The 22,726-nt window shown below is 47.5% G+C and overlaps 1 protein-coding gene across 6 annotated transcripts in view; it reads left to right on the top strand.

The window, feature by feature from the left end:
• Snap47 (synaptosome associated protein 47) overlaps positions 1-19,574 on the top strand; it is a 59,470-nt gene extending 39,896 nt beyond the window's left edge. For 4 of the 6 annotated variants that reach the window (XM_076855603.2, XM_076855604.2, XM_076855602.2 and 1 more), the window contains 4 exons: positions 3,307-3,431; positions 13,849-13,926; positions 17,446-17,615; positions 17,933-19,574. In XM_076855603.2, the coding sequence (XP_076711718.1) occupies positions 3,307-3,431; positions 13,849-13,926; positions 17,446-17,592 (350 nt within the window). In that variant the 3' untranslated portion in view covers positions 17,593-17,615; positions 17,933-19,574. Of the gene's footprint in view, positions 1-3,306; positions 3,432-13,848; positions 13,927-17,445; positions 17,616-17,932 lie in introns of those variants that run through there. The other 2 variants (XM_076855605.2, XM_076855606.2) reach the window with 2 other exon arrangements.
• The last annotated feature ends 3,152 nt before the right edge of the window (positions 19,575-22,726 follow it).

Below are 22,726 nucleotides of genomic sequence, written 5' to 3'. Positions count from 1 at the left end.
CCAGGCAGCAGGAGGCACAGTGGTGGACGGCTGACTATGTCTTTGCAGGGTCAGTTGCTCCTGGCTGGCTTTCTAGGCAGAGGAGTTCTGGCTTCAGTTGAGGGGATGCAGGCACTGTGCTATACATGACAGAGCCCTGAGGTCCCAGGTCAGGATCTTTGGGGATGCAAGCACTGTGTTCTGCATCAAAGAGCTTTTGGGGGTCTCAGGACAGGGTCCTTGGAGACACAGGCTGTACAACATGCATGACAGAGTTCTTAAGTATCCCAGGATGGGGTCCTGAGGAATGTAAGCATGTGCTGTGCATGAAGTGCTCTTGCGTGACCCGAAGCCTGTTGGAGCTTCTCAGTCCTGGTCCGCCGACTCCCTTGGAGACTGCCGTGCCTGATTCTGCCATACTTTTTCATCACTTTGAAAATACAAGTGTCTGTTGGAGTCCCATGAACTGCTGTCTCCTTGTGTTTCAGCTTCCTGTGCTGTCCTTCCCGCACGGATGGATGTGCACCTTCACATTTTGTGTTCCTCTGACCCATGTCTCTCAGAGCTTTCCATGTCCCATCCCACATAGCCTGGGCAGAGGGGCATTTCTCCGGGTGCAGATGAGACCAAGGCCTGGGCCCAGAGGAAGTTCTGCCCAGATAGCGTGCTGGCGGGTTTCCCTCTGAACTTGTGCAGAGGTACAGCTCTGTGTCACATCTGCAAGGGAAGTCCCCAGGCTACAGCTGAGCCTTTGATGCATGAGGAGGGGACTTCCTGCCACCTGGTACAGTGCAGAGGCCATTGCTGGAGCCAGTGTCTGTGTTCCCTCTTCCAGCATGACCTCGCTTAGGACCTTCTCAGGCCTCCTTATTTCAAGAAGGTACAGTTGTCTTTTCCCCCCTTTTTTGGCAGAGCCATTTTTACTGTTTTTATTTAACTGAGATTATTAATGACTGAAGAGATAGCAACAGGACCACCATACTTTTCCTCAGATATTTTAAAACACTGCATGACTGAGTCAGCAACCAGCCCTGGAGATGGAGCCTGTGACCTGGCTGAGTCCCAACTGACCCTGCGGCTCAGAGAAAATATCCCCATGCCCTTCATGCACCTGTGGGTAATTAGTTATATCAGGAAGAACACTCCTGCTTCAGCCTTCTGGTTGCTGAAGCAGTCTTGGCTGTTGGAATTCATTCAGTCAGTATCTCCCTATAGCCTTGGGTGTTGAATGAAAACCCAGCCACATCTCAGCAGCACCAGGGCTCCACTGCCCAGAGCATGTGCTGGAGCTAGGACCCCACATGAAAGGCTCTTAGGAGAGCTCATACCAACCCAGGGCCACCAAGGCTGTGGGCAGAGATGCAAGGACTGTAGAACAGTGCATGGCTCAGTGCAAGCCAGCTGAAGGGGTCTACACTGCCCTAGACACCTGAGCAGAAAATAGGGGATCCTCTGAGTCTGGGATGGGTTCTTCCTGCAGCCCACCTGGCAGAGCCTTTTCATGCTGCAGTCTTGTCCCCAGCCCTGCTATCCTCTGCTTAAGCTGATGACAGCTGTGAGACACATCTTTTGTGTCTGTCCTATCATCCAACCTCATTAGCTGCCCACCCTGCTAGCTGCTGCAGGGCAGTGCCTGGATGTTTTCTTACAGAGAAGTGCTAATTAGCAGGGCCCTGAAGCTACTGGGGAGCTTTGCAGATAGCATCTGCAACATTAGCACTTGGCAAATACTCTTCTTTTTTTGTAGTTGTTTAAGAACAGAATAGGAAAGCACCAATCCAAGTGATATATCCTAAAGGTGCTATTTTGTGAGACCTGGCCACTCAGACATGCAGAGTGGTCATTAGTTAATGGCCCTGACTTTCTAGAGTGTGCCTCTCACCTCCCTTGGCTCCACGCCCATGTTCTCCTGCATGCCTGTTCTAACCCCAGCCACATTCATCCTGGTGGGGAAGCCAATTCTACTCAGTCTGGCACTCTCAGGGGAGGTTATCTTAAAAGATTATTGTAAGAGGTAATGAGACTGGAGGAGATTTTGTGTGTGTGTGCTGGAGGTGCCTAGTGTCTTTCCTGGAGAGGTCAGTGAAGTGCAGTTTGTTGGAAAGTATTGAGCCTAACCCATTTTGTTCCTGCCTTTCATGCCCATCAAGACACCCTCTTCCTATGTGCTTTCTTTCCTGTTCTTTTCTGATATATATAGCAGTGGCTTCCAGGCTGCTGTATCTTGTCCAGCTCAGAGGAAGGCATGAAGGTCACAGGTCCCTCCTGTACCAAAGGAAAGGGCTGCTTAGCCAGTGCTGTTTCCTCCCACTTGACCAACTGCTCCATATCTGGGGTGGCTTGAACTATAGAGAAGAACAAAGATCAGACTTCAATTGCAGCTCTTATCTGGCCTGTGAAGTGCTGGGGTTGCAGTTGGAGCTATTCTCTAAATAAAGGACAAGTGACACCCCTATGAGCAGCCACCAGGAGCCACACTTCATGGGGACTTTCACACTGTTTATGGTGCACCTCCCTGACTTTATTGAGATTGCCCAAAGTGCAGGTGTTCTGTGAGTCCCGCAGCTCATGGTACCCCAAACCTCAGAGATGCCACATCTTGCCAAGCCCAGCCACAGGGCAGCTCTGACTCACCCTCTACCTCCGCACAACCTTACATGCGGTTTCAGTTGGCTCTGATAGCTGGTCATTTCCTGTGCTCTCTGGAACCACTTGCTCTGTGGAATATCCCAGATGTCCCTGAAGTTTCCTGGTGATGTGTTTTATGTACACTTCACCAGGTTTCAAAGGTTCTTGTGTTTTAGACTCCAAATCTTCAGTCTTTACTCAAAGAAAAAAATAAATTGACCAGGCACAGGGGTACACACCTGTAATCCCAGCAACTTGGGAGGCTGAGGCAGGAGGATCACAAGTTCAAAGCCAGCCTCAGCAACTTAGCAAGGCTCTAAGCAACTCAGTGAGACCCTTTCTCTAAATAAAATATAAAAATGGGGCTGGAGATACGGCTCAGTGGTTAAGTGCTTTGGGTTCAATCCCTGGTACCAAAAAAGAAAAATTGATCACTCTTGGATAAATGACCTTTCTTTAGAGATAGTTATAGAATTAGTCCCTGAGTATCTCATGAGTATGATACCAAACAGTGGTCTTGGGTGGGGCGCTCAGCTCAGCAGAGTTGTGGGGATGGATACTTGTAACGTGCTTGGACACGTGCCACCCAGGCCAAAGTGCTGGGGCAGTCTTCAGTGTTCCTCTGTAAGGCTCTGAATGTTTGTGTGTGGTTTGTGTCTTCCGAAAGATGTCACCACTGACCTCAGCTTTCCATTCCAGCACCCAGGCTGAGGGGCTGTACCACACAGCGGGAGCTGCCTGTAGGAGGCCAGGAAGGCGGGCAACTGCAGCTGCAGAGGGATCAGCCACTTCTCTCTGAGAGGGAAACCCAGGAGTTGACACAGGTAAAGGCTCCCCAAGTGCCCTGTTAGGCTGGTGGCATTTCTGTCCTCCCTACAGACTCTTCTTCTCTCTCCTGCCTGAAGACAGGGTCTCTGTTCATTTGCACTGGTTGCTGCTTCTGGGGCCCACTGTTTGTATGTTCCCTTAGTGTTCTCAATCTATGCGCCTCGTGGCATGTAGATTTGCACACCATGCCAGCCTGCTCCTATGCAGACAGTTGCCCTGGCAGCTCTCCACCACTGTGTGTATGAGTGTGTATTGCGTGTGAATCATGCATATGTGCACAGTGCATGTGTGCCGGGCTTGTACATGTGTGTGCACCCTATTGTGTTTGTACAGACACTGTGCACATGTGTGTGCTAGGCATATAGTGCACTGTACACATGTGTGGTCCATGCACTCCGGCTTACTCAGGTTTTGTACTTAGCATTGGGTTCTGAAGAAGGCTTACCACTTTTCTCCAGAAATTGAAATTTGAATATTTGATGTAAATACCTTTTAACCTGTCTTCCTACAGTTTTGTTGGACAATGTAGTGGCTTTTTCTTTCTCTGATAGTTTTAGTAGTAGTACCTTGTTATCATATCACTGAAATATTTATTTCAATATGTATCTTTAAAAGATAAGATCTGTTAAAAGATAACCATGATACCATTCATATCTTTAAAAAGAATAGAGTTCCTCTGTATCACGACTGCTGAGTTGCTGTCATGTGTCTCAGTCCTCCCGTGACAGTGCATGTCACTTGTGTGCCCAGACCAGTGCCTCTACCTACCTCAGCACTTGGGGGGTGCAGTATATCTCATGGAGGCTGTCCACTTCCATTAGGAGTTAACCTGTGCTTAAAAACAAATTCTCATTTTATTTGTCCACATAGGCACAAAACTTTTTTGAGTTCAGCTTTTTCCTCTGTGATTCAGGGGAGAAAAGCATTCATCCTTTTTTTTCTAAAAAAAACAGAATTTTTTAATAACTTTTTATTTATTTTTTATGTGGTGCTGAGGATGGAGCCCAGTGCCTCACATGTTGTAGACAAGTGCTGTGCCGCTGAGCCCCAGCCCAGCATTCATCTTTGTTATGGGACACATGACTTATCACTTTTTTCTCCTGGTCTAACTTGGGTCATTTTCAGACATGGCACTCAGACACGCTGTTGCTAGTTGTAACTAGTCCACTCAGCAGGCCACCCCACTGGTCACACTGACAGCTGAACTCACTGGGTAAAGGTCAGATTTGTGTGTTTTGAGAAACTAGTGTGTCAAGGCCTGTGCATCCAAGTTTCCCCCATCATTCTCCTGAGAGCTTATAACAGCATGCGAGCTTTGGGTGGGTAGGGTCTGAGGGTGCTCCCATGCCTACCCCATCATGGTGTTGTGTCCCACAGTTGTGTTCAGGTTGAAGTAAACCATACTTTGGATGAAAAGAACAGATTTACCTATTAATTCTGATGGTGGCCATGTAGTTTGAGAGGACCCTTCCTGTTTACAAATGTCCCATCTACCAACCTGTCCCATGGACCCCAAAGCAGAGGATGGGATAGGACATATCAGGATGAGCGTGCAGAGGGCTGAGGGCAAGGTGGGGCTCCTAGTGACTGAGCTGGGAACAGTGGAACCCTGTGTCAGAGCTCTTGTTCAGGGCACAAGGTCAGAGATGGAGGGAGAGGGTCAGTGGTCCTGTGGCCCGGCAGGGAGGGCTCAGGTGGAGCTGCAGAAGCAGGGAGGAGGCTGATGAAGACTGTGTGCTGGTCAGGAGGAAGGCCTGGTTTCATGTGAGATGGTCTTTTGGAGGTGAAACAGATGTTTCAGATTTAGAGAGGAATTCTTAGCTGTGTAGTTGGAGCTCATGCATAAGTAGGAATGAGTTAAGTTTCTGGGGTAAACAAAAATGCAGGAAACCATCCTCCATCCATCTGTGGTTGTGGTTGCAGATGCCATTAAGGCATTACATGGAGACGTGTCCGGAGATTTAAATTGCAGTTAGGGGTACTGTGGGGAGGTGGCCAGGATTCCACAGGGACGGGAATGGGCTTTGTGGGTACCCAGTCTGCAGGCCCCTGAGGTCTATAGCCATCATCTGTCACGTCACTGTGGCCAGGAAGGATGAGCCCAGGAGGCCAGAAGGCAGCCAATCCCATGGTGGGCTTGGCAGAGCCCCTCGACTAGCCGCAGAGTCTGTGCCCCCTCAGAACTGCTGCTGTGCTGGGTTGACAGGATCTGCAGAGGCCACATCATTGATGCAGGGTTTGGAAGTGGTAAAACAAAACATGGCTCTTGGCTGTCCCCAAAGCAGGGCATTTCAGATTCACAAGAGGTTGCTTCATGTCCGTTTCTCTGTCCTGTCCTATCATTCCACCTCCTGTTTCACTGGGAAGCAGCAGTGGAAATGGAGAGGGTGGGATCCATGGGGTGCAAGAGCAGCAGGGTGTGTTGAAGGGCTGCATCAGAAGACGAGGCCCTTGTGTGTAGCACCCTACATGTCACTATGATAAGAAAGCACAGGGGCCCCTCAGAGGTGGGGGCACAGGAAGTATCTGGTCATGTCTGAACTCTCGTGCTATGTGAGGACACTTTATCTGTCTGCTGTATGTGATATTATCACAGTAAACACAAGACACAAAAAAGAAAAGCAGCTTGATTTGCTCAATCTAACAAAAAAAAAAAGTCTTGTGATTTCAGTGAAAAGCAAAGACAGCTGGTGGGGGGGTTGTGAGGAGGAGAATGTGTGGCCCTGCCAGGCTCGTGCAGGCCCCTGGGCAGCTCCAGACCTGGGAGGACACAGTGTTCCTGTCGTGGTGTTTGCACCTGTAGAAACCCTCTGCATTCTCAGCCCAGCCCCACGTGGGCTTGCCTTAGTGTTTACTGGAGCTTTCTGGGGTTTTCTACACCGACTGTGGATGATCTTAAGAAATTCGTGTGCTTCTGTCTTTGCATTTTCTTTCCTTTCAAAAAATTATGGAACACATTTAATCATCTTCAGTATCTACCTACCTACTGTGCCTGGTGCCCTGGCTTTAAACCTGCCTCAGTCCTTCTGTGTACACTCCCCATTGGAGAAACATCACTCAGCTTTTCCTGTATACTTTGTCTATGTCAGATGATCACAGTCGATGGTGTCCCTGAGCCTGAGGTAAACGTAAAGACCAGTGAGTTATGATCTTGGCTTCCATGCACTCACTGTCTGCACAGAGATGACAGCCTGTTTCTCTGCATGACTGTCAGCGTAGGCTGCAAAGGAACCAGTATGTGTCCTGGAAGAAGTCACACTGCCTCAGGCAGGACAGCCAGACTGACCTCCAGGGAAGCAGGCTCTGCTCTTCGAGCGTTAGGGTGGAGGACATGCAGAGTACGTGCTGGCACACGGCGGGGTTTGCCTCCTCTCCTCGGCTTCCTCACACTGCCGCAGCTTTGCTCTAAAGGCTTTCCAGACCATCCATTCTTTCCCTCGTTACAGGGCATAGCCAGACGTCGGCTTTGGGGGTGAGAAGGGTAGTTAATGTCGTTCTTATAGACAGCTTTGATTTCAATCCAGATGTTAGTTGCTGAACTCAGCTACATATCTCAGTCACGAGTTGAGCATCCCTAATCCAAAAATCTGAAGTGATCCCAAATCCAAATCCTTTAGAGCACCAATATGATGACGCCACAGGTAGAAAATTCCATACCTGACCTCACAGGATGGGTCACAATCCAAATGCAGGTACACTAAAAACATTAATAAGATCACCTTCAGGTTCAGTGTATAAGGTATGCATGAAACAGAAACAAATTTTACATTTGGATTTGGGTCCCATCCCCAAGATATCTCATTATAATGTCTATGCAATTATTCTAAAATTAAAAATGCTTCTGGTCCTGTGCAGGGGAGGATCTACATGTACTTTAATTGTTAAGTGCTCCTGACAACATGGCCTATGACTTTTCTGAATGGCTTTCAAGAATGGCTATTGGTCTGTTATAGCATGTGTCATTGCTTCATTTTGCTATATAACTTTGGATAGCTACATTTTGCTTATCCATTCATTTGTTGATGGACAGTTGGATTGTTTCTAACTTTTGGTTACTGTGAATAGTGCTATGTGAATATTCACATATAAGAAGCAATTAGGTCCTGACTTCTAGCTCTCCTGGGTGTGGAAGTGAGATCCCTGGCTCACGTGGTAACTCTAGGCTTAGCTTTTTGGTAAACCACCGTACTTCACAACAGCTGCAACACTTTGCCTTGCTAACAGCAGTATATGAGAATTCCAGTTTTGTACATCCTCACCAACACTTACTTTAATTTAAAAAAAAAAAAAAAGCCATCCTTGTAGGTATAAAATGGTATCTCATTGTGGTTTGCTTGTTTGTTTGATTCTTGTTCGGGGCACTGGGGATTGAACCCAGAGGTGCTCTATCACTGAGCCACATCCCCAGCTGTTTTCATTTTATTTTGAGTCGGAGTCTTTCCAGGTTGCAGAGGCTGGCCTGGAACTTGTGATCCTCTTGCCTCAGCCTCCTGAGGTGTGTGCCGTCGCCACTCCCAGCAGTATTCTATTAAAATTTAGTTTTTGAAGGGTGCAGATAGGAGCAGCCAAATGAAGAGACATAGTGAGGTTCCAGGGGATCCCAAGTTTGGAGCCTCTGTGTTGTCTCCCATGGAGCCAGCACATCACCCTCCAGTCACATCAGTGTGGCACCAACCAAAACGCTCCATTGGGCTTCAAGGTCCAGAATCTTTACTGGGACTTCATTGTGGGGCATCATTGATTGAATCATCAGTTCCATGCCTGAACTGAATCCCTAGCCCCCGTCCTTTCCAGGAGATAGGACTGGGATCAGGTGGCCCACAGCCCCTATCTCCAGTCACCTGGCTGGTCTTTCCAGCTCTTCCTGTGTTTATGTCATTGCGTTTGCATAAACTCAGGTTTGGTCCCAGTACTCTGGATAACAGTCCCGTTGCTAGGAAAATTTCAAAGATTTAGTTTTGTCCCCAGGAACCAGGGACAAAGGCCAATCAAATTCTTTATAATAGAACAAGTACACAAAAGTTTTTAATTCTGGTGAAACGTAGTTTATCTTTTTTTTCCCCCCTCTTGTTGTTTGTCCTCCCCAGTATGAAGTCTTCCAACCCAAGAGCAGAGAATGTCTTCTCATTTGTTTCCTTCTCCAGCTTCTTTCAACAGTGCTTGTCCTTTGCTGTGTACAAACCTTTCACCTTCTTGGGTAAACTTTGCTGTTTTATTCTTTTGAATGCCATTATAAATGCAGTTATTTTCTCAACTTCTTTCTTTGATTGTTGCTGCCGTATGAAGACTGATGGCCGTTGTGCTGGTTCTCAGCTGCGCTAGGTTGGTGTCTGTTCTGGCTGCTATTTGTGGAATCTGGGGCTTTCTGCAGGTAGGTCGTCGTCTGCCCAGAGATGGCTGTGCTGCCGCCTTTCTGATATGGTTGCCTTTTTCCTTTTTTGTCCTACCGTTCTGGCTTCTGGGGTGGGGGCACCACATTGCAGTGGTGGACACAGGTCTCGGCTATCTCTTGGTCCTGATCTTGGGGGAGAGCTTGCAGCCATGTCAGTTCTGTGCTTCTCACAAACACCCTTTCCCGTGTTAGAGAGGTGCCCTCTATTCCTGCTTTCTAAGCATTTGTATCAGGAGGGGATTGGGGACTTTGGTGATGCTTCTCTGTCAATTCAGACCATTTGTGGCTTTTCTCCTCGATCTCTTGATATGGTATGTCACACTGTCTTCTCATGTTGAGCCCCCTGCCCTCCAGCTTAGTCCCACATGGATTTGGTTTGCTTAGTATGTTGTATTTTTGTTTTTAATCATGTCAAAAAAAATTAGAAATTTCCTTCCATTGGTAGTTTTAAGAGTGTGCTGTTTAATTGCTACCTATTTGCGAATGTTCTGGATTTCCATGTTTCTGGTCCACTGTGTTCAGAGAAGGTTCTGTTGTTTAGTCTTGGTGAATTCATGGAGACTCCTCTCTGGCCGTGCGGCATAACTGGAGAGTGTTGGTGTGCACTGAAGCAGGCGTGCTGCTTGTGTACTGATAGAGGTTTTTGGTCTGTCTTCCACAGCTCCTAGAGTCCTGGGAGTCTCTGAAGTGATGTGTCTTGTCTGCTGTTGAGCCCGCTGCTGACTGGCAGCTCAGGCAGCTTCAGGATGGGGCTGGTCCCTGAAAGACCAAGGCAGGGTCAGCCTCCAGGGAAGAGAGAGGGGCTGCGGGCTGAGTAGACCACCAGTGGCCAGTGATTTAATCTGTCACGCCCATGGAAAGAAACCTCTATAAACCCCCAAAGGCACAGGGTTCTGAGAGCCTGGTGGCTGGACCTGTGGAGGTTCCTGGAGCTTGGAAGGCATGAAGGCCTCTTCCCCTACCTCACTGATGTGTCTCTTCATCTGCATCTTCTGTAAAATTTTTTTTTTTTGAGATCAGATATTGCTATGTTGTCCAGGCTGACCTTGAACTTGCAGTCCTTCTGCCTCAGCCTCCAAAATCTGGGATTACAGGCTTACTGTTTTGGGGTGGAATGTTCTGTATACGTCTCTTAGATTCAGTGGGTTTATAGTGTTGTTTAGGTCCTGTTTCCTTATTGATCTTCTGTCTAGATGATCTATTCATTATTGACATCTTTTTCATTAACTTTTAAAATATATATAGCAGGTATGATTCAGTCTTTGGTTTAGGCTGGGAACCAGGCCTTGGGTTTTTGATGCCATTGAATCATATTAAATGAGAAAGCAAAGTTGAGGTGGCTGCTGGCTGTGGGCCCTAGCAGCACACGCCTGTCTGTCTGTTCCATTTGCAGCAGGAGGGCAGGAGGACTGAGATGGGGCAAGGGATTGTTAGCTGACTCTCAGCCATTCACTCCTTGTCCTAGCACTTGGCTTCAGTATCATCTCATCATAGAACAGTCATTCCTAGGGTGTTGGTAAGAATAAAGGTGACGCAGTACCTTTCTATGCCTGTGTGTCGCTGAGCCTCTGGTCACTGTGAAGATTCCCAGTTTAATATGACTTCTGAATATGCACTTCCTTGTGTGAGATGAGCTTCGGTGATGCTCCATGCAGATGCAGCATGTGTTTCATTTAGCGAGAACTATTTTAGTCAGGTTTGGTTTGGTTTGATTTGGTTTGGTTTATTTGTTTGTTTGCCGCTGTAACCAAAAGATCTGACAAGAACAATGAGAGAGGGAAAATTTTATTTGGGTTCATGGTTTCAGAAGTCTCAGTCTATAGACAGCCAACTCCATTCCTTCAGAGCCGCAGTGAGGCAGAACATTATGGTGGAAGGATGTGGTGGAGGAAAATGGCTCAGAACATGGTACCAGGAAGGAAAGAGAGAGAGAGAGAGAGCCCTGTTCAAGGACAAAATATACACCCCAAAGACATGTCCCCAGGGGCCACCTCCTCCAGCCACAGCCTACCTGGCTACAGTTACAGGTTAACCTCTAGCAGAGGATTAATGCACTGGTGAGGCTAAGGCTCTCATAACTTGTCATTTCACCTCTGAACCGTCTTGTATTGTCTCATACATGAGCTTTTGGGGAATACCTCACATCTAAACCATAACTTATTGCTCTTTATGGAATTATGGCCTGGTAACAGGGAGTTGCATGGATAGATGGTGTGACCCAGGCCATCCCCTGGTCCCTTACTATATAACAGCACCATTTCTCTATCCAGGCCTCAAGTGAGAATGCTTTCACTGGCAGCCAGCCCCCAGATGTATCTTGAGATCCATGGATCCCTGAAGACCTGAGCTCAGCTGCTCTGCTGTCTCCAAGTCCCCTCAGAAATGGCACAGGGATACTAGTCTTTGCAGTATGGGGGTATCCTGGGGCAGGGGAACCCTCCCACCCATCCTCCTTCCAGCCCCAGGCCACTTGGGGACTCTCAGGAATATAGCCACTGGGATGAGGGTCTGGGGTGTCCTGTGAGTGCTGCCTGTGATGGATCACAGCAGAGCATGTTCCTGAAGCCCCCTGGGCCTTGCTACAGGACTGCCAGCTTTCTCTCCTTGTCTTCTCCACAGCATCTAATAACTACTGAGAGGTACAGACAGCTTGATTTGTCCCTCTCTGTTCTTCAATGGGTGCTAATTTCTCACTGCAAGAAAATTCAGTTTCTAGGTGAGTCAGAGTAATAACAGTTCAGGGCAGACAGCCTCACTAATACTCACTCCCTGTAGGCTGTTAATATTCACACAGTTGTACCCTGAATCCTAGGGCTGTATGATGGGGTGGAGCGGAACATCTTTCAAATTCTATGCAGAGACAACAACTAATACATCACTGTGTGTTTGGGAGTGTAGGGTGGGTCTTCCTGAGCCCTATTATGCTATGACAGCACAGCCACCAATGGTTAGGGCCCAAGCTCCATTCCTGGTGGGGCACAGGCCTTGCCCCTTGCTGGTGCATGCATGCACATGAATCTCTTTTGGTAAGTACCCATGGCTATCAGTAAGCCATGTTTCCATAATTTATTTCCTATATGAATAAATGGAAATGGCAAGGCTGAGCTCTTTCTGTATTTGCTCCTGCAGTGCCCTGGTGTGCCATTGCTCAACCTGGACACTGTGGATAGATCTCATCCTGAGTTCAAGGAACTGTGAGCATGTAAAGTGGCCAGTGTATACTACAGTAGACTGTAGGCTCTTGGCCCAGAGCATTTTCAGGGACCCCAGGGACTGGCAGGGCCAGGAGAGCCAAGTCTTCCTTGAGGGTCATTCATGGAGGGTCAGTAGCTTTTGTGCTACCCTGAAGGGCCACAGCTCTTAACTCTTTGTCTGCTTCCTTCCCTGAGTTTATTTGTTCAGGTTGTGTTTTCACTTCCTGTCTGGTTCCTGCCTGAGTCACTCAGGTCATTCATTACCCTTCCCTGCCACAGATACTAAGGGAACCCAGTGCCTTCAGTGGACAGCCATGCTCACTGCCCATCGTTACACACACACACACACACGCCCACACGCCCCAAGCAGAAGAGCCCTTGGCATTCCTTTGGTTTTTTTTTTTTCCCCCCAAAATGGTTCCCCTGACACTCATGCATGGTTTTGTGTCTTGCCTGTGCTATGTGAGCTATATGTTTCTTTCTCCCCAAAATTAAAGCACTTCCAATCAGATAATTTCTGAGTAGGTAAAGCTGCCTGGTTACTTTGTTTGTGTAGCAGGGATTTGGGGACGTGTTTGTTTGGAGCCTGGTCTTTGACTCACAACCAGAGAGGGCTCATCGGAGGGGCCCCTGGTTATTTCAGCGGCTGGCAACATTAACATGGATGACTAGACAGCTTGTCATCCTGAGCCACAGAGGGAACAACTGTTTTTAAGGTTTGGCCAGACTTCATGAGCTCCATTCTTTCCATACTGTTATATGGAATGCACACGATGCTGTTTAATTACTTCAGTCCCTCTCTTAAAGGAAAAAGGCTACCAATATTCCAGAGGTACTAATTCTTTGAAGGTTAACTTGGTAATTTTCTTTGTCTGCATACGTAGTAACTATAAAGATCTCTTTTGAATTTGTAATATTTAATTATTTTCCAAGTGCATTTTTTGGCAGACAGGGCAAGGGTCTTAACAGGCCATTTAGAATGAGTTCTATTATTTAGGCTTAAAATTCAGTGAGACTTTTTTCCAAGTCAAAAGTTGAATGGAACTACTCTGTATTTCATGATTTATGTAATAAAATTCCCAAAATTTTACAAGTGGTCAGCAGATTTTGGCCCCTGGTGAATTATAGGTGCATATATTACTTTGCTTATTAGGCAAAGACCAAGGAATATATATATATTCTTACCTTTGCCACAGTTTCACTGTGCATAGGGACAAGGCAATTGATTCCTTTCAGAAAGATGGAGATGGAAGTCTAACGTGGAGATAGTCCTTGTGGGCAGAGTTATGTGAGGATGATGGAGACATAAGTGTTGGCCACACAGGGTCTGTCGATGAGATGGTCCTCTGGAGGGATGGTCCTGTGGTCCTGTGATCTCGTGTTACGTGTATCCAGCGTTCACCTGTCTGTCCTAGTTGAAATATGTGTTAAGTCTAACATTCACACTGACATAGCAGGACTTTATACACATTCGTTGAACTAAAATACTATACATAATCAATCATTGCTTTTATTGACTTCATTTTGAAATGTAGTATTGGGGATATATTTATTTTTTCTCCTTATTATGTGGGTATTTAAAAATCTATAGTTGCTTATTGAGCTGGCCTTTCAGCAGAGAGCTTTTGTGAATGCTCAGGGCTATGGACAAGAGCAAGGGTCTTGAAACCCAGTACCCCTGGGACATTTCTTTCCCTCCTGCCAACCCCTGGTGAGGTCTGCACTGTGTTCTTCAGGAGCATGCAGTTTCTGCAGTGTCCTAGTTACTGTGTGTGCATCATCAGACCTCTGAATCTGATGTCAGAAAGGTGTTTCTGCTTCTTCTAGAACTGGCTTAGCCTGGATCCAGTGCACCCCAGAGTTCCAGCCAGTGTCCAGCCTTTCTTGGCCTCATTTATAAAAAAGGTTTGTTTGAGAATTATTTGAGATGATACATGTGAAGTCTTGAAACAATGTTTGGGTGCCTGACATTGGGTTTCCTAACTATGAGCTTCTATTCAGGATGGCTAGGGAATGAAAAAGACAGGAAACAAAACTGTGTGTACTCTAATCCCATATTCCTGGATATTGTGGGGGCATATGAATATGGTGATGGGAAAAGATATGATTTACACAGGCTGAGCACCCTTCTCTGAAGTACTCAGGACAAGAGTCCTATGCGTTTCAGATTGTTCAGGACTGTGAATATTTGCATAGCCATAATGAGCTCTCTTGAGATGGGGAACTGATTCTAAACACAAAATCCATTTCTGTCTCACATATACCTTACAGACAGAGTCTGAAGGTGACCTAGGACAGTTCTTGGTGCACCAGTGTTTCAGCTGCAGCCTGTCTCACAAAGCCAGGGGTGGAACGCGCACTGCGGCCTCAGGTCAGAAGGTCCAGGTTGTGGATTTTGGGAACAGGGATGCTAATGGGACAGACAATAATCTGGATCATGAACAATTATTTTCTTCTTCAACTTTTTTCTTTTTACACATACTATTCTTACAATAAGAAGACAAACAGTAATCTCCACTAAAGGGAGCCAAGTGGCTGAGGGATTATAGGACCCATATGTCACCTGCAGAAGCCTCAGTACCAAGAGTTCTAGCCAGGACTTGGACTTCCAGTGCAGGTATATTTCTAAAGGCTCAGCTCTCAGCTCATGTGCAAAGAAGTCAGGTTACATAGCTTAGAGCTTTGCAGTCCACAGTACATCTCCACTTCCAATACGGTCCTGTATCTGCTTGAGAGTGGGGACACAGTCAGAGAAGTGCACCACTGTGGGAGCATCACAGATCAGATGTACAAAATCAGATGGCCACTGTGTCACCAGGCTATGTGATCTTACAGGACCCCTGTCATATATAGGCCCATCACTAATTAAGACGTCATTATACAGTGGGTGGCCATAAACTCAATCACATTTCAGAGAGATCTTTGGGACCTAGAAACCACATACACGCTGCCAGGGGCTGTTTGTGACCCAACTGTGGGCGGCTGAGGGCCTTGTCTGGGGACATCAAGTGACAAGCAGGTGGGTGGCAAAGGCCAACCCTTTGTGCCAGTTTCTGACAAGGTGACCTTCCTCCTGCACTGAGAGTAGAGGTAAGTGAGAAAGAAGTCATTGACCAGGAAAAGTGGCAGGGAGGAGCCCATCTACCCTGGCAGTGGGCTGGGGTTTATTTTTCCTTCTTTAATGTGCAGTCTGGGCATCCGCCATGTGAGGTCATAGGCCTAGGAGATGGAAAAGACCTACTTTTGTATGAGGTCATCCAGCCCATCCCCCAGAGCCAGCTGACCCCACAGTATACTTTCCAGAGCTCTGGCCAGTTCCTAAGAAATGACTCACCTGATGGAGTTTCCACCAGTTACCAGAGGGAGTGAGAAGGCTCATCTGGGGCGGCCATCTGCAGTCAGCAATGTCTCGTGACAGCGAGCCCAGCGCAGGCACTATATGTTGGAGAGGGATAGACGGCCCCTTTGTCATAGCCCACTTGCAGAATGCACATGCTCAGGACGGGCTCCTCTGGGATCTGCAGAGTGGCCATCTGATTTTGTACATCTGATCTTCAGTCTCTGGAGCTCATTTACGTGGTGTGTTCATGCGAACCTCACCTTACAGGGAAGCTATTGAGTCTTACTGTCTCAGGCTCCTGTTTCCTGTTTTGTTTTGGTTGGTCAGACACAGAGCACAGGGAAGTCTCCCTGTCTTTAGAGGCCAGACCTGTGAACAAGGGGTTAATGATGCTAGAACCTGAGTGCCTGCTATTTGGCCATGGAGCATCTGTTGGGTCATCTCCAGATACCTGCAGACACCTACTGGTGTAACAGCTAACTCTGTGCTGATGGCTCAGCCTTACCCACTCTGGCACCTGTGGACTCAGAACTCCTACCTGTGTCATCTGGGGGCCTGGGGAAGGCCGCAGGCACAGCTATAGTCTCTAGAGGAGCTCTGCTGGCCCTCCAGAGTCACCACCTAGGCAGTCCTTGCGCACACTCAATGTGCTGTAAGTGGATCTTCTACAACTCTCTTCTGGGGAGGCTGCCAGTACAACAGGGGCTCCTCCTATGAATTAGGCCCTGCAGGCCCTCTTCAGTGACCTCATGGTGCTCTGAAACTGCCCTTGACAGTGGGTGATTGTGTGTATCTCAAGTAGTTGTCATTACTATTTCTTTTGAAATGTTCTCCTTCCTGCTGTCAGCCTGAGTCTATCAAGGTTTTGACCAGTGCACTCTGTAAGCATGAGGTCAACAGCAGTACTGCACAGTGTGATGAGTGTCCACAGAATGGAGATGGAACAAGACTCCATGAAACATGACGTGAGTCACAGCACACAGGAGCTGGCCAGCAGTGGCCCAGGCAGTCTTCCTCCGTGACCTGGGCATATCCCTACAGTCCCCAGGCCCTCATGCTCAGTGAACCTCCCACTCACAGGTCAGTGCAGCCAGGTGCCCCCACTCTGGTGGGTTTGTGTTGTACAGCTCCTCATCCTGTTGATGACAAGTGGGACATAATCTGAGAAAGATGCTGTGAGGCAATTGCATCCTCATGTGAACGTCACAGAGTGACCTACACACACTTAGAAGATGTGGAGCAGTCACTGCTGTGGCCTCACTGCCACCAAGAGGTAGTAACAAGGTGCATGAGGTTGTGGCCAGCAAGACACCGCACACTGTTTGTAGGAGGAGTGCACTCTAACATGAAGCGTGTGGAATGGTAGATGCATAAGCCAGAGCATACCATAGCCCTGGTCATTATTACTAAGTGTCACGTGCTGGCACGATGACTTGCCCTGCAGTTTGCATGCTAGCAGCACACTAGCTCTGCCCACAGATATGAAGCACAGCCACAGATATGAAGAGGGTGATGTTGCTACAGCATCATGTGACAAGGGCTTCTCAGCTGTCACCATCCCATGGGACCACTGTCACATGTGTAGTCCACTACTGATGGAGAGTCACTGTGTGGTACATGTCAGAACTTGTTTTTTTCTGCCTGTTATATTTGTGTGTGACATCTTCTACACATGGAAAACAGTACTCTGCTCTTCCTTTTAAGTCTTGTTTAATCCACATCCAGATGGGCACAGACAGGTAACATACATGGTGACTGGATGGGACCAAGAACCTGGACTGAGCCCCACACTCCCAGCCACCTGACACAACACCCAGGCACCCACGTTCATGGAGTATATTGCCACAAGGCCAGAGGCATGGGCAGACAGAGAAAGCTCTCCAGGTGGTCCTGTGTGCTGGCGGCTGGCAGGGTTGAGTTCTATATGCTGCGGCCACGCTCAGGAGCTGGCTCTGTGGGCTCTGTTGCCATCAACTCAGAAAACTTCGTGCATTCACATGCAGCTCCTGAGGTCTGTGAGTGGTGTGTGTGCTCCTGAACATCCTCAGGAAAGCTGCTTGTGTGTTATCTGCACTTCTCCCCAGATCCTGACAAAGCTGAAGGGGCTGGCGCTGGACACTGAGACGGAGCTAGAGCGGCAGGATGAGGCCCTGGGTGGCATCACAGCAGCCGTGGACCGTGCGACCCTGACCGTGGACAAGCATAACCGACGCATGAAGAGGCTGACCTAGGAGGAGACACACTGCACCTCCAGGTTTGCACTTCCCAAGCCTGTGTGTCCCTTGCAGTAGGGCCTGGGAAGCCATTCCAGGGCTATGGGTGTTTGAAGTCCTGTCTGGGAACCCACCTTGCCCCAGGACAGGCAGCCGAAGGAGGGAGCCACTGTACACATGAGGTGCCTCCTGGGTGTCATGAGCATGGAGGCAGAGCCCTGTCCTGGTGAGGGCAGCCAATACAGTATGACCATCTTTGCTGTCCCTGAAGCTGTGAGATCCCAGCCTGGTGCTGCCATTGCAGGGCTGCAGCCCAAGCTATCCAACATGAAACGCTGGTGTTTTCCCCCTTCGGCAGGCACTAAGGCAATACCCAAGTCCTCCTGAAGGAACACGACTGCACATTTCTGCTCTTCCATCACAGCATCACGGGCACGCTCTGGGAGTGATACTCAAGCCCCCCCAGTGGGAACTGCAGCCACAGACTCACCACCACATCCTGCTCTGGCTTCCTCTGGTGGACAGCTCTTGTCGCTCCCCGTGCGTTACGAAGTCCAATACACCTCCAGAGCACTCAACAAACACCTGCCTGGTCTTTGCCCCCAAGAGAAAAGTGACAGCACCCTTAACAAAAAGTGCAGAGTTCTGTCTTCTGGACAGACCCGAGGTCTCTCCAGTAATAGGAAAAAAGTGATAATTTTTTTGCAGTGGGGGTGGTGGTGTTTGTTTTGTGGTGCTGGGGATTGAACCCAGGGCCTTGTGCATGAAAGGCAAGCACTCTACCTACTGAGCTAGATCCCCAGCCCAGAAATGCTAGTTTTAAAATAGGTTTTGCAGCTGCATCCTACTCTTGGCCTTCATGTTTTATGTCTTAGGACACTTATACCTCTTCCAGGGGGCCCCTGGGAGAGAGAAAGATGGTCCTTTCATAAGCCACATCACAGCAGGCCACTGTCACCCATCTGTGTATTTAATGTACACATAATGACTGCATGTTTGTGGGTGTTATGGTTTGGACTGGAATGTCCCTCAAACACTCCTGTATGGATGGTCCCCAATGCTTCAGTGTTCAGAAGTGGGGCCTTTTGGGAAGTGAACCCATCATGAGGGCTCTGACCTTACCAGTGGATTAATCGATGGAGGAATTCCAATCGAGTAGAGTGTCAGGAGGTGTAGAGCTGTAGGAGGTGGCCCTAGTTGGAGGGAGTGGGTCCCTGGGTATGTGCCCTGGAATGGTGCATCTTGACCTCAGCACCACACCCCTCTTCCTGCTGCCTCACACGTCCTGGCAATAATGAGCTGAGCAGCTCCTTCCCTCCACTCTTCAGCCATGGTGTTCTGCTTCACTTCAGGCCTAAACAACAGAGACAACCAACCGTGGACTAAGCCTCTGAAACCATAGGCTAAAACAAAGCTTTCCTCCTTTAAATTGTTTTCCTCAGGCATTGTATCACAGCAGTGGTAAGCTAACAGTGAGCTCTAGTGTGACAGTCTCATACATGTATATGAGTGTGGTCATCAAATCAGGGCAATAAGTATTTCAGTTTCCTCAAACATTTGTTATTTATTGGTATTAGGAGACTTCAAAATCCTCTCTTCTTCTTCTTCCTAAAATAGATAACAGACTGTTGTGAACTATAGTCACTTGACAGGGCTGTAGAACATGAAGGCTGATTTCTCCTTTCTAGCTGTGTTTTAGTTCCTGCTATCCGGCCTCCCTCCATCTGTCCTCTCCCCTGTGTCCCCAGCCTCTAGTGATCACCATTCTACTCTCTTTTTTTTTTTCCATTTCTATAACATTTATTATGGTGTATTTATTTCCTTTATTATTATTGAACCATCTAACAATAAAATCACAGGCATAATAAAATAGTCACAAAACAAAATATGTGGTATGGTATACGATGTAAATCAAAGTGGATTTTTTTAATCTGAAAAAATAACAAAGAACATATGAACTTTAATCTGTTATCATATAATGAAAAGTGAAGAATTAAATTATATGTCCAGTTCTTCTATTAAACCATATTTTACCACATATCTTTGAATTTAGCTTTGATCTTAGAAGGCTATAAAAAGCTGAATGCCTGATTCAACATAGTTTCTGACATCCTTGAAATTCTGGTAAGTTTGATGATCACAAGAAATCTCCAGTAAATCTAATCATCTGAGATTTGTTCATAATATAGCCTCTCAATTTGATTTTTATTAATATCTAAACATTTACTTTTACAAATAGGTAAAGATTCAAAATTTAATTTGAACTGAATTTAATATTATTTATGTTTTGATATTCTATCAGACAGCTGAGGTATTATCACTATGAAAATAAGTGCAATAATTTATATAAAAAATTACATAATTGCAAAAAAATGAAATACATTTGAAAGCTAAACCATTCTACTCTCTACTCCTATGAGATCAGCTTTTTGTCTCTGCATGGGCGAGAATGGGCAGTGCCTGTATTTCTGTGCCTGACTCATTTCATTAGCATGACATCCTCCTGGTTTATCCATATTGCTGTGACAGGATTTCATCTTTTGCGGGGAGCTGAATAATATTCCTTTGTGTATACACACCATAGTTTCTTTATTCATACCATGTGATCTTGGTCATGTGGAACTGCAAAAGCTGATCTCACAGAAGTAGAATGGATAGTGGTTACTAGGGGTCAGAAGGAAGGTAGAAAACAGGAACAAAACTAGTTAGAAAGAAAAGATTCTGGTGTTCTCTTGCATGGTAGAGTGACTCTAGTGAGTAGCATATTGCAAAACAGCTAGAAGAGGTGATTCTGAGTATTCTTACCCAGAGAATTGATGGATGTTTAAGGAGATGGATATATTAATTACCCCTGATCTGACCATTACACATGGTAGACTTGCTCTGAAATGTCATACTGAAACGTTGGTGTTTTCCCCCTTCAGCAGGCACTAAGGCAATAGGTGCCATTATTGTGGCAATTAAAAACAAAAAAAGCGGGGACCAGGGATGTGGCTTGGTGGTAGAGCAATTGCCTAGCATGTGTGAGGCACTGGGTTCAATACCCGGTACCACATAAAAAAATAAAAAACAAATAAAATGAAGGTTTAAAAAAATAAAAACAAAAAAGGAAGAGGCTGAGAAAGGGCCGGTGAGTGGAAGTGGAGTGCCATCCACAGTGATCCCTCTCGTGTTCTAGGAGAAAGCACCATACTCCAGCTCCTGGAAATGCTTCCCAACACCCAGGGCCTCCTGTGCACAGCAGAAGTTCTGCTCAGTCAGTTCTCATGTTGGCCGCAGATTTCTACATCCACGTTGTCTTTTCAGCTCTCGGAACCCTCTGAAAACTGGATATGCGGGGGAGGAGCTGCACACAGAACCACAGCTGCCCTGGTAGAGCTTCTACCCTGTGCATGGGCACTCCTGACCACACCCTGCCACTAAAGGAGCCAGCTCCCAGGTGGCAGAAATTCACCTTTGGTATAGCTAGTGCTTTGAGCATGGGCATGGGGAAAGCAGATGTTGGACCCTTCAAAGTTCAGGGTACAGAAGCTTGTGTTGTGGGTATCCCTCAGATAATGACAGGTAGGACCCCAGGAGTACCTTGCAGGAAGTTGTTTGGACCATGGGCTGCCTCTTCCAGTATGTGACAGTGCAGTGGCCATAGGGATAGGATTGTGGTGACTGGAAAACCACATGTTGGGTCATTGAGGATCCCAGACTCGAGGGACTCTACTTGGGAATCCCAGGATGAAGTCTTCTGTAGAGGCAGCACTTGAGCTGGCCCTGGGATAAGTGTCAGAGATGCAGAGTCTGTAGAAAACAACTCTCAGAGAACATTGAGGCTACACGTGGAGTGCCAGTATGATACCAGGAGGCCTGGAGGGCACCAGCCTGTTCCACCTGGACCCAGGTCCTTCCTTGTTGAATGCCGCATTTCTGTTAATCAAATGCTGGTATTGTGGAAGGAGAGCTCTGTGCACTTTTGACAAAAAAGGGACAGGCAGTGTGCACCTGCCCCAGGACCTACATCTTCTAGAGTCTTCCTTAGAGCCTCTCTGTAAGTTCGTTAGATCTGATCGACATAGGAAGAGCCAGCCTGAAGAGCAGGTCTAGGGCTACAACAGTGTAAAATGCAGACATTTGGAGACTATGGTGTTAGACTCAAACTGACCCCTTTTTCTCGTGTCGCATAGACTGTTTCCTATATGAGGTATTACCACCTGTTTTCCCCATTAGTTCATCCCTGAAAGGACACTGCCTGACAGGAAACTTTTTGGTCCTGGGTAGACAAGGAGAAGCCAGCTCCAGAGCTGGGAGTTGCAGGTGGGAAGACCACTAGTAGGGCAGTGCTGGGGATGCTGCCAGGCATGACAGTACTAATGGAGAAGACGCTCTTGCCAGGCACCCCACGTGAGCAGCATGTGCAGCTCACTGTCAGCAACCCAGAGCGTGTGGTCTGCAGTTAGAGAACATGTTGGCAGTGAGTCCCATCCCCACTTAACTTCCTCTGACCAACAGCAGAGAACTCATCTCTGCTGGCATCCCACCACCTAGGGATGCACATCTGTCCCACGTCTCTGGCTTGGATGGCTCCCCATCCATTTACCAGGACCCGGATCAGAGTGACACATAGGGTGTTCTACATCCCTTGACACCTCCCTGATGCAGGACCTCATGCTGTGAGTGGCAGGTGTCCTCAGTATCGCTGGGATGAAGTCTCCCCTGTGTGCTTACTGCACAGAACCTCATGCTGTGGTATAGGGTCTCTCATGTCCATTCACTGCCACAGAATGTCACACTCTGGGTTGTGGTCTCCTGAGTCTGCTGTTAGTAAGGATTTGCTCGGTTTCTTCTCCTTGGGGCAAAACCCTTTCATCCATGAACCTGTGGAACCTGACTTGTAGAAACATGTCTGCTACCAAAATCCAGTGGTGGAATTGGCATATGACTGCAATGATGAGAGGAAAAAATAGAAATTAGAAAGGAGCCACTGGGCTTTCCCTTTGCAGTCATGCATTGAGGACCTTGGCATTATCCCTCTGCCTAACAAGAAGTAAAAGTTTGAACAGACTTTCCTAGATCTCTCAGGGAAATGAGGTCACAGGGCCAACACTGCCGCCATGATTGCTGGCAACAGACAGCAAAGACAGATTCCCTCTTCCTGGAGCAG

The sequence above is a fragment of the Callospermophilus lateralis genome, chromosome 5 (genome assembly GCF_048772815.1).
Source record: "Callospermophilus lateralis isolate mCalLat2 chromosome 5, mCalLat2.hap1, whole genome shotgun sequence".
Lineage (NCBI taxonomy): Eukaryota > Metazoa > Chordata > Mammalia > Rodentia > Sciuridae > Callospermophilus > Callospermophilus lateralis.
This window is presented reverse-complemented; position numbering and strand designations above follow the sequence as displayed.